At 37.8% G+C, this 12,045-nt stretch overlaps 1 protein-coding gene across 3 annotated transcripts in view; it reads left to right on the plus strand.

Moving 5' to 3' along the window:
* Nucleotides 1-12,045, plus strand: part of IQCE (IQ motif containing E) — a 32,096-nt gene that overhangs the window by 16,559 nt on the left and 3,492 nt on the right. Inside the window, exons 18-23 of one of the 3 annotated variants that reach the window (XM_084537414.1) lie at nt 998-1,021; nt 2,006-2,119; nt 3,096-3,226; nt 3,979-4,094; nt 5,961-6,067; nt 6,789-6,924. In XM_084537414.1, the coding sequence (XP_084393540.1) occupies nt 998-1,021; nt 2,006-2,119; nt 3,096-3,226; nt 3,979-4,094; nt 5,961-6,022 (447 nt within the window). In that variant the 3' untranslated portion in view covers nt 6,023-6,067; nt 6,789-6,924. Of the gene's footprint in view, nt 1-997; nt 1,022-2,005; nt 2,120-3,095; nt 3,227-3,978; nt 4,095-5,960; nt 6,068-6,788; nt 12,013-12,045 lie in introns of those variants that run through there. The other 2 variants (XM_084537413.1, XM_084537412.1) reach the window with 2 other exon arrangements.

Raw genomic sequence — 12,045 nt, forward strand, 5'->3', positions numbered from 1 at the left:
ACAATGTATTGCTGATGTGTCCAGCATCACTAACATGCCTCAGAGAAGATGAAAAGTTCCTTTCTGGGAACTAATGCCTGTCACACCAATGCAAGCTTTCATGATAACTGTTTGACCTTCTTCCTGAATGCTCTTTTGAAGGATAGATTTAGGGCTTTGGCTAACTTTCCAACTGAGGCTACAGGTAAACTACACAATAGCTAAAGCTAGAGTAAGGGGTAAGAGTCCTAAAGGCATTGAATTATTTTTCTTATTATTTCAACTGTTCACTAAAGTATTATTGGAATATTGTTCAAGCTATTGAAACTACTTGTTAAATCAAATTTAAAAAAACAACAACAAACAAAACCACAAGCAAACATTCTTTGTAGTTAAAAATCATTCCTCCTTGTCATGTCATTATCTGACTAAGCAAAAAGTTGCTCTCCATCTTTTTTTATAAGCTCCCTTTAAGTATTGAAAAGCTTCAATGAGGTCATCCCACAGCCTTCTCTTCTTTTGGCTGAACATCCCCAGCTCTCCCAGCCTTTCTTCCTAGGAGAATATGAAAGATCCGTATCATGGAGACCATCCTTGAGGGGCAAACTACTCCAGCACAGGTTTCCTGTGGGCAGCACCCTTATAGTAAAGAATTTCTTCTGAATATCTAAATCTACCCTCTTTAAACCTATTACCCCTTGACCTATTACTACAGTCCCTGATAAAGAGCCCCTCTCCAACTTTCTTGTAGGCTCCCTTTAGGTACTGAAAGGCTGCTGTAAGGTCTCCCCAGAACCTTTTCTTTTCCAGGCTGAACAGCCCTCATACCTGATGCCAAAAAGCTATTTTCAAAGATGAAAGAACTTCTTTTTCTCAAGCTTGCATTTTGGGTTTGGGTTTTAAAGTTGGGTGGTAGAACACATATTTTCTTTGTGTGTTTGTTGGGAAAAATTTGGCAAATACTTGTTAGATAAAACGTATATGTTTCTGGTGTTAACTTAGGCATTTTCCATTTCAGAAAGAAGAAATTGCACTGGATGAGGTGAGTATTTTTATGATACCAAACAAAGCAGTGAATCACATTTAACTTGTATAAAAGCATAAGCAAATAACTTTTTTTTATTATTATTTTTAAGGAGGTTTTATTGTGAGATGAGCTGTGGTACTGAGACTTTGTTTTTCAGGCTGGCAGTGTTCACCTTTTGGTCTCAAGTTTTCTATATGTCTTTCATTTTCACTATTAAGAATCGTCAGAAAGATTTCAAGTAGGAATTTGAAGCCTTTCCTAAGGAGAAATACCGCAGAGTGTTCTGAAGAAATTGACTTTGTGACAATTTAGTCACTTTTTGATCAGTGTTTTGCATAAACATTGCACATTTTGGTTAAACTGTTTTTCAAATTGCACAACATAGCATCTTTAACTTGCTTTTTCCAGAAAATTAGGAAGTCATATTTTCAGACATTAGAACAAATTTTATGTGATACAAATATGCTGTGTTACAACTAGATGCTTTTTGTTGATTAGAATCTAGTAAAACCCAAGTAAAAATCTGTATCAAAATCTGCAACTTGTACATTCAGCATAATCACTGCAGTAGTCTGCCAGGCTTGGCTTGATTTCTGGTCAAACCAGAGCATCACAGAGCCTGCTGAGGAGCCACCATGTAACATGGGAATGGGATGTTTCTCTATTTGTGAAATATAGGCTAGTGCCGGTGGCCAGAAATTAATTGCTTTTAATGGGATCAATCATGAACACCTCTTAGACTGAATTTAAACCCTGAAGGTGCATGTCTATGGGTATTTTTATCCCCCTTGCTGGGGATTCTCTGGACTCTGGCACAGTGTCTGTGAAGTAGATGGGTGGGATTGCTTAAACCTAAAAAATGTCAAGACATCAGTATAGTATCTACTGCATGGGGAAAAGTTATTTTGCTCATGTGCCTCTTTCCTCTGGACTTTTGTTTTAATTTGTAGGTGCCATCTTCCAAGGGAGCTAATGTTTCTTTCTTTCTTTCAATGCTAGGCAGTTGTTGTGCTTCAGGCAGCTTTCAGAGGACATTTAGCTCGACAGAAACTGTTACTGAATAGTGGGATGCGAGATGCAAAACCTCACAACAGGCATAGCCCTGGAAAAACGGTAATTGGTATCCAGTAATTCCATTCTTTTTAGTTTTCTATGTGAGGTACTATACTTCCACGCTTAATTCTCCATGTCACACAGTAGAGTTATTTTAATGCACTGGTTAGCAGCACCGTTGTAATTCCAGAAGGATAACAAATGAATTCCCTAGCTTTACTTTCTGTCTTCTTTAGTTCACAGAAGTAGAGTTGTAATTTCACTGCGTTACGGACTGTACCTAAATGTCCTGTGGTTTTTGTTGTTTTGTTCGAGTTTTCTGGTTCTTCCATTAGCTAGTAACATAAATTTTAACTCATTAATTTGGAATGTGATTGGAAACTGCACTTATACTCATGTTTGTTGAGTCATTGTAGTAATAGGCAAACCTTTGTCACTGAAATTCAGAAATAGGGTTTTAGAGATCTTTGGCTTAAAAAGTAATCTTGCATGTGGCTTGCTCTGCTAAAGACTTGCAGTATCTTAGTTATGTCAAATGTGCTCCAGATAGCTCAGCACTTATCAACTAATTTTTTTGTCTTCTGTAAATCATTTGCCAGCTTACATGAACAACCTTTTGGCCTTTAGCAGGCTAAAATTAATTTGGAATTCTCCATACAAGTTGTCCATGTGGTCGCACTTTGAATGCAATTTTATATAAATAGGCCAAATGTGATAGGACTGAATACTTTTGCTTGATACAAGCAGAAAGCATATCCATCATAAAGGTTGCCTTACCTTGTTTGACTTTAGGCGGTTTTCTTCCTGGGAAATAAATGAACTTTCCTTGCAGGTATCCAGTCTCATTAATTGAATGCAGGTGCTTCAAAGCTTGTACGACAGTCAGATTTGCATTGCTGCTTATAGAACCATAAAGACTGCAGACCAAAAGACAGAAATGTTTGTTCCACTGCAGTTTTCAAAATTAGGAGTAAAATTGTCAAAGCTTCTGTCAATTTCTAAAAGGTCAGTTCTCTTTGATCTGATTACTCTGCAGAACTCCTGTATGTCTCGTGTGTCAAACTCTTTGAGCTCGTCTTCTGACTGCGAGGAGAAAGAGGAGACTGTGACATTCATCCAGTCCATTTTCAGGGCTCACTTAGCACGTGCTGTACTGCTTGAGGAGAGGTAAGTGACAAATAAATTATTTTTTTTAATTATTTTTTTTTGCGATATGTAGAAGCAAAACTGTGCTTATTACAGGCGAGGAGTAATTTTTGAATGGGATTTTAGTGTGGGTTCCTTGGCAGAGAAAGAGAACAGGGCCATTGTTCAAACACACAAAAGAGCTTTCTCAGAGTAAAATGCTGTGGGTATGCAACTAAAGAGGTTTCTTGCTGCAGCAGTAATCTTCCTATATCTTGTTGCATGTTTGCTATAGAGATGAGGGAAAGCGGAGGAAAATAATTACTTTTTGGAGAAAAAAAAATTATACACAGTTGCTATCGAACTCAGTGCTGCTACATTAGCTTAATTTAAACGAGTCTGAAGCTCTGACGCGTAAAAGTTAAGGATTATATGGAATAGGAACAGGGAAGAGCTAGGATACAATCTTGCATTCAGTCTACTGGCTTAACTCAGGAAGAACATGGCAATTTGCTTACTTTTTGTAAGGTTTTTTACAGGTTTGTTGTGACTGCCTTGGAAAATACTTTTTCTCTTCAGGGTTTACTACACCAGAAATTTTTAATATTAGTTCCTATGGTTACAAGGCGAGTTACATAGTTTTCACCTCACATGTGTGACCCAGTTCACTTCTTCAAAAGATACACTTTTACCTCTGTGGTGCTAGTAACACAAGAAACTTCCCTGTATGCATTCTGAAGACAAACTGCAGTTCCTGTTCTATACTATAGGCTATGCAATGTGTAATTTTGCAGACCCTTTGTGTCCAGTGCAACAAGTGAGAAAGCAGATTCTGCTGTCTACGTTACAGAGAATAAACCAGTCTCAGCAGCACTCCAGAGAACTCCTCCAGTCATCATGTCACCTCTTGGTAATCTCATTTCCTTCTGTGTTCAAAAGTATGTGGGGTTTGAGTAAGTGCAGACATAATTTGACAGAGCATCTGCACATACGCACGCATTTACATGCATACTTGCACTGTGCATTTACTCTTTTAATTTGATAACATGTTCCTTGTACGGGCATATTTTCAAATGAAAGATTAAATCTTTGACAACGTCAGTACCAGCTTCCTCGCAGTGCTTTGCCTGTTTGTCAAAACTGCAGATTGGATGATCTCTTTCTGTGGTCAATAGTAATTATTTAAGGAACATGGTGTTCCTCTGTATTGCCTTTCTACTTCCTCTTCAATCCCCCACCCCCTGCCCTGTAGCTGTAATATGGTACTTTCCATTGTCTACGGCTTGCGGCCCACAACATAAGTTGAATGAGTTTTCACCTTGCTGACTTAGTTTCTGATGGGGACAGACATCTGGTAAAAATGAACCATTCTAGTCAGCCATCTGTATTTAGTCATGTTTTTCATCAGTCTTTAGTTGCTGTATTAAGGGGAAAATTGGAGTTGTAGGTAGCCCTGCCAGCTAGCACTGCTGTGGTATAAGCTGGGAAAATGTCTTTGTCTTTTATGGCTGATATTCAGTTTTTCCTTCTTGAATTTTGCTTGCTGCTTCTGAGAAAATGGAGTTAAAGCCAAAGAGGCTTCTAAGAGGATGTTAGAAGTACTGAGCAGGAAAAGCAAAACAATGATGTAGATAATACAAGTTTAGACATGCAGCTTCAAAGGAGTTAAAAACAAGCTGAAGAAAGCTGGTAAATAAAATAATAAAATAAAAATATCCTGAGCAGGATATTTTAGGTTTTATGGACCAGTTGGAGAAAAAGAGCAACTTTGAGGGTGACCTGAAAAACATTAGTTTGTTGTTGTCAGTGAAAAGCTGACAGTCCCTGCAGACTTGTGCAGAAACAGAGCATGCCGTAAGCAGCTCAGGCTGTTCCTCTAAGATATGAGATGGGGAATAAGCCAGATTTACAAGGGCTGCAAATACAGAGATTACCCTTCAGTGAAGGAGAATGTTTGTAAGAAAGTTTATTGTATTCCATATTCAGAAGCACGTTCTACTACTTTGTGAAGGAGTCCCTAAGACTTGCTTCTGAAGATGTTACAGAGTGACTTTTAGTTATATCTAGCAACAGTATCCAGAAAAGAATCCTGGCAGCTTCCTGTTTCGCTTGGGCTCTACTGCAGTAGTCTTTGTTGGTACACTCAGTCTAAACCCAGTGTAAATCAATTGTGAAATTCTGCCCAAAGAGAAAAAATCTTTTAAAAATGAAAAAAATAAACTGTTTAAAAAAAAAAAAAAGTTTTGTGCCTCTGAATAAGTATTTCTAAGACCTTGATAAAGTGCTATAAAATGAGGCTAGTCTGGTAAGTGCAGTAGTCTGACCATTAGAATAGTACTGATAGGGAGGGCACTGTCACTACCTACCTGTGAAGTCTCCAAAGGTGATTGTAGGTGATGATGACAATAAAATGATGAGTGAAGAAATTCTGGAAGAACTGATGCAGAGAAGAATTTCACTTAACTAGAGAGTCATGTTTCTTTTCTTCTGTAGGTTGAGGTCAATGTAAGTCTCCTGCATTCCTTGTTTTCATTCACAGACTCTGTCTGTCACCCTTTTTCTATTTCTGGGCTTGTTGTGCTTTCTTTATTCCACATTACAGTTGCTGTGTACCAGCAGGTTTTTTCTTTGTCAGAAACCTCTCATTTCATTATGAAGCCCATGGCATGTTTGTTCTTCCCAAGTAAGATTTTCTGTGTGCCCTCTGTTGTCTTTTCTATTCCAGTGTCAAACTCTCAGTGTATGGCCTCATGTGTGTTTACTTTTTGTACTGCAGGTCATCTTGATTTATTTTCCTTTTGTCTGGGAGATAGTCTTTTTCAGAGAACTGATATTTGAAGCTGAAAAATAGGTGAAGTTGAGGAGAAGATACTGTCCTAGCAGGTATTAATAGCTGTAATCATTAAGTTCACAGATCTCTTGTAGAGGGGATAGAAGCTGCTGTTCCTGCTCATCACATGTAAGGGGCCTCATGTATCTGACTTCTCCCTCTGATTTTCCAGTTCTTACTGGAATCATTAGGATTCTGTTTATGCCATAAACATTTCTTCAAATTGGAATTGAGTTGCATAGAACCAATAGAACTCACTGTCTTTAAGGCAGTACAGCATGTGAACAATATTTGTGGTATTTTATAGATATAAGAATGAAAGACATTGTCACTCACAGCTTTCATCTTACTGTTTTCCCTTTTCTCTATCTATATTTGACTGAACTTTTCATTATGACCTTCCTGCTTAAGCTTGCTTGGGTCAAGCTTGCTTGCTTGCTTTTCTGGCCTTCTAATAAATATTTATTTTTATGGCCTGAAATAGTTTCAGTATCAAATTACTTCACTTTGTGACGTGTAACCACTTGCAAAGATTAAAAGACAGTAAGACAAATCATGCATGGTCAGGATGTCATCTTACTACTTGGTATGCATGTTCTTTCGTTAAAGAGGAAAGGGTAATAGTTGCAAGTGGAAAAAGATAGATGAGAGCTATTCATAACTGTAAGCAATTCTGGAAACTTGATGGCTCGAAGAACATTACACTTCCCACAAGGGCTTGTTTTTATCAGCGTTGTTTATTGATGCCCTTGTTTCCTTTTGCAATTATTTCAGCCAGGTCTTCTGAGAAGCAATCGCAGCCCACTCTCTCTCTGTCTGTGGATGAAGCTCACTCAGATGATTCAGATGATATTGTCATCGGTTCTCCATTGTTATGGATGAGGAAGAACTCCACCCACTTTTGTAACGGGCCCCGATGATCTTGAATTATTTGATTCACAAACAAAAATATTTCTACGAAGGTAAAGCATAGCAAAGATGAAAAGGAGAAGTGTTAGCCTGCAGTTGTCATTATTTCAGATGTAAATGAAGAATTGTTTGATATGTCTGACTACATGGCTAAAAGCCTCTGACTGTCCGTTATGCTTATCCTTCTGGTATGGAGAGTTTGAATTTTAAAAAAGACTAAAACAAAACAATGTTTTGTCTCACAGATTCAAATATCAATTTTAAATGAAAGCAATAGAGACTTAAAATATTTCATGTCAAACAAAGTCTTGTTTCAGATTGGCTGAAATACTTTGTTTAATCAGAAAGTGAAAAATAACTTGGCTCCATTTTTCAGCTTGTGTATGTGAAGGGGAACAGCTTGTATGTGCTACAAGGTCCTCTCTATTTAAATTTTTTATAGTGTCATATTGTAATATGGTGTGTTTTTTTTTTCTTTTTACACTAAACATTTAAAGTCTATGCAGACCAATAAGGGCTTCAAGGAAATCACTTCTGTGTCATAGGGCTACGCTAGGCCTACTGTGGCTGCATGGTTTCCTTTATTTATTGCTTTTTCCAAACGTGTTTGCTATAATATGTATAGCACTTCTGTATTTGAAATGTCTAATCATGTAATCACTTTTTTATATATTTGTCAGAGAAGGGTGTAATAGCAGGAGTGTTCTGTGATGGATGCCCTTGTGACTGCTTTTTCTGCTTACATATCAGTGAGTGGAGTATGCAGGGTCATCTCTAATAAGTGCAAACATTTGACAGAGAAGATACGTTGCTTTATGTCTTGTTTTAGCTTACATCACTTGACTGAAACTTTGACTAACTAGATTGCTCATATGTTGAGTACTAAGGGATTTTAAGTCCAATTTTGCTCTGCTGTTGTTGATCTCTCTTCTCAGCACTGCATTTGTGTGCGTGCACATCAGCAGTACATGCTGCATGTGCACCGTGAGACCAGTTAAAGGCTAGGAGAGGGGTCACAAGGGACAGCCATCTTCTGTCATCAGGTAAAGCTATGAGGCTTACTGCTGGAAAGCCTGAGCACTACCCACTCTGTTCTGAGGGATGTAGATTGGGATGAGCAACATATTCAGACCCATGTAGCTTGAACAGAAGTAGAAGGTTGGCTTATAATAGATAATGAGACTACATCCAGAACAAACACTATTTGACAATGTCTTTAGCAGGCTTCATGAAAGGACCAGTGACATAATGGAATGTGGACAATATGATCAGAGGAGTCTTTCCAAATCTTTTACACAAACTGTACCTCTTCTTGCTGGAAGGAGGAGCTTTTAGTCCAGACTATTGTTCCAACACCCTTCAAAGGCATGAAAATGCCTTTTTATGAAAGGTGAACCAGGTAAATCATGTGATATTTACTGGAAGTAGAATTTCATTTTGCAAACAGCAGAGTTTTTTTTTAGAGACCCTAATGGTTCTTTGTCATCAAGGAGTAATAAAGTCACCTGTAAACAGAAAGCACACTTTTAAATAGAAGATTTTTATCACCTTTTCCCTCTTCTTTTTTTTTTTTTAAATTAAAAATCAGTCACCGCTGTTTTGCAGAATACTAATAAGCCAGAGCTGTCTCAGTTCTCTGATTTCAATGAAGCACTATCTGAGCTTATCATAGTTCATGCCAATACTTGCAGCCAAAGGAAACTGGATGGCTGCAGCACAATGCAGCTGATTTCATTTAATCCCATCAGTGGAAATGCTGCCTTTGCTTTTTCCAAAGGCAGTTTTGGGAGCTCTCCATACCCAAAGCAGTCTGAAGAATGTCATTTATACTTGTGTTGGGTAAATTTTTCCTGCTGGTAGTTTGGTCACATGACTGTCATCTGCAGCAAGGATAAATATATATAAAATAAAAGGGATAAAATCCTCTCAGTAGAAGCTTAGACTGTTTCCCTCTTTTTCTGAAAGTCAGGTTATAAAAGAGTAATTTTGCTAAATAGAAGCAGAGCTGTATTGAGTTGCTTATGTATAATATTTCAAGTCTGTAACTGTGACTATGTCATGGATACCTCCAGAGAGAGTAACTAGAGCTGAGGACTCTGACACATCAAGGAGAGAGTATGTAGTGTACGTCAGGACCAAGACTGATACAAAATACCTACCTAACTGTTACCCTTTAGGGAAATACTTGGACAGAAAATATGATGAAGATGACATTTACTTTACTGTACCATAACAAAGAACAAATATGAAAGTATCGAGTAGATACGGAGTAGAAAGACTTCTGTTTTAACTGGGCATACAACTAGCAGTAGAATAGCAGAGTTCCAGGATAAAGGAGAGAGAGTTGCTTGGTGTGACCCAAAGTCATAGACAGACAGAAGGATGAAAAGGAGCAAACGCCTTCTGAGGTTAATGAAAATGTCTTTAGAGCTTCCTAAATTCAATTCAATCTGATAACCATTAAAAACAAATAAATCTGATACCTAATTGGGCAGGCTTCAAACACATAACTTTGTTTGAAAGATAACTATATGCTCACAGGATATAGAAAGTTTGGTTTAGTACACTAGAAAGAGAAACCTCTGCAGCATTAATAGCCTTTAATGTTTTTTCATTATATGCTGTAATGGAATGTGTTGAAAGGAGTATTAATTGACACTGTAGGTTTCATTCTGTGGCTGTCTGAATGCCAGCCGTTGTAAATCTGGGGAGAGGTATGGAGCAATGAAGGAAGAAAAAATTAATTTCAGAGGAAATGGCATTTTTCTTTTCTTTGACTCAACAGAAAGCTGAGGACAGTAAATATCTGTGTGGCTGAAACCAGCCAGGATATAGGCCCTATAAAAACACTCAGCTTCATTTTAAAACAAACAAACAAAAAATGTTTTCTGTACAAGGTACTGGTAACCTTGTAGGGGCATCAAGGTCCTGAATTAAAATGAAATTCCACCATAAGCTACCTAATAGCACACTTTCCATCCTGCTGATACACAAGTTCTGTATGGGATAATGCTGCCTACTTAAAACCTTTTGCTGTTTACCTACTGTTTAGTTAGGAATCGTGAATATAGAGATCTGACTTTTATGGGATGTGATCTCTCTTGATCTCTTTCTGTCCTTAAGTGCCTATGCCTGTAAATTTTTATTGCACCATCAAGACCTGAAAAATATAACGTTTCCTACGTAGCTATACAAATAATCCCTACACAGGCAACTTTTTATGGAGTTGTAATGGAGTAGTATTAATTTTGGTGTATATATAAGAAAGCCATTGATTTTTATGATCATTTTAATAATTAGAGCTGTGCAAATCTTGCATGTAAGCTACTTTGGGATTTTTAAAATGTTGAAATAATTGCAGTGTATTTTCTCCTGACTATTGAACTTTCAAATTAAATTCAAGCTTGTAAATTAATTGTTCATGCATTCCTGCTGCAGTTGCTGTGCTTGTATTGCTACTCCAGCCTCTGCTGCTTGTTCCTGTGTTTTCACTTTGCACCTAGGTTGACCTTTTACCTCAGGCTGTTTTGCTGAGCCAGTCCTGAGTAAGTCCAGTCTCCTCCATTCTGCAAGACAGGTAATGAGGCTAGTAAAAAGTTAACTCTTAAACACGTAGGGTGTGAATTTCCTCTTAATATAAGTTTAAAGTCCTCCCATCAGTAGGATGAACAATGCTCTTGACCAAATCCTAGTGCAATTGCCAGCAGTGATGGGCTCTTGCTTTCAGTCTTGGTTTCTGGTACTTGATTCGAGAGGAAATCTGTCACGTGTTTCTAAAACTAAAAGCCATACCATTGCCTCAAATATGTGTGGCTTTGTGCAGAGTACAGCAAGTTTCATTTATGTCTATTGTGCTGCTTGCTTGCTGGTTGTAACAGTCATAGCAACCAGTTATTAAACCAGTGAAATGTGAGTAATAAAATAATTAAAAAAACCTGTGATGATTGTTCCAATTAATCTGCCAGAGGGAGTGGAGGGCAAACAGATGTGCATAAGGCGCATTGGCTGGTGCTTACATGTGGCCTTTAGCATTCATTCTGTCCTCACTGTGCTTGAAGGAATAGCCTTGAACAGCAAGTGTTGCTATGTTCTTGTTAACTAAACTCTGTTGTATTCCACTGATTAAGTTGTACCCTGCTCCTCTTGCCCTTTCCACTGTTTGGCCGTCCTAATGACTTTTTTAAACTCTGAGAGCATATGTATTCTACATCTGTTCTGATCTCCAGGAAAGTGTTCATGTTGTTCCCCACACTGGGGCTCTGTATAAACAAAACTTCCTCCCTCAAGATGTTGCTCAGATTGTAACAGCTCCCCTACTAGTTGGTAGATTTTTTGCCAGCGTGCCTCAGAAGACACTTCACACTGGGTGTCACATAAGCCCCTTTAGGGCTTCTATTCTTGATGGTATGAACAGATGTATCATAAAATCTTGATGCCCAAAATGATCTGAAAAGAACCAGGAGGGACATCGTGCCTGTTGTAAGGGGCTGTATTATCTCTCTTGCTATCAGCCAGATCATACCACACCTGAGTCTTGCTCTTCTGCCCCACCTTGGTTTATCAGTTCTGCAGAATGATCTTCTGTTTCAGTAATGCAGTGGAGCTTGCAAGTCTTCCCTGTAATATAAGTTTAGAAATAATATACTGTAAGATCTGCCACTTGATTACAGTGCAGCTGTAAAAAAAAAAAAAAAAAAAAAAAAAAAAACCTGCTTAAATGGCCTCTAGTTGTCTGCATAGAAAATTAGAATAGCATTAAATAAACTGGAGGATTGACCATGAATGCTTGCAATTCAAGTTATAACGTCCTGTACAAACATTAGTTTAGCATTGTTGTTATCTAGCAATGATCCTTATTTATATCTCACACAAATTATGGCAAAGCCTATTTATCTAACCTGGAAATATTTCCTAAACAGGCTCTCTGTAATTTACATGGACTTGTCAGTTTCTTCCTCCTCTTGGCAGATATTTAATAGCCAGGTATGGCATTTCTGTGCTAGTAAACCTTCATTATTATACAAAATGTACTAGAATGTTATGAAGAAATATCTTAAATAATTAAACAGAAACTGACTGACAAAACAAAGTGCAATTTGAGCTGTGTTATTCTTTCTTTTTT

The sequence above is a fragment of the Aythya ferina genome, assembly GCF_964211825.1.
Source record: "Aythya ferina genome assembly, chromosome: 15".
NCBI classification, from domain to species: domain Eukaryota; kingdom Metazoa; phylum Chordata; class Aves; order Anseriformes; family Anatidae; genus Aythya; species Aythya ferina.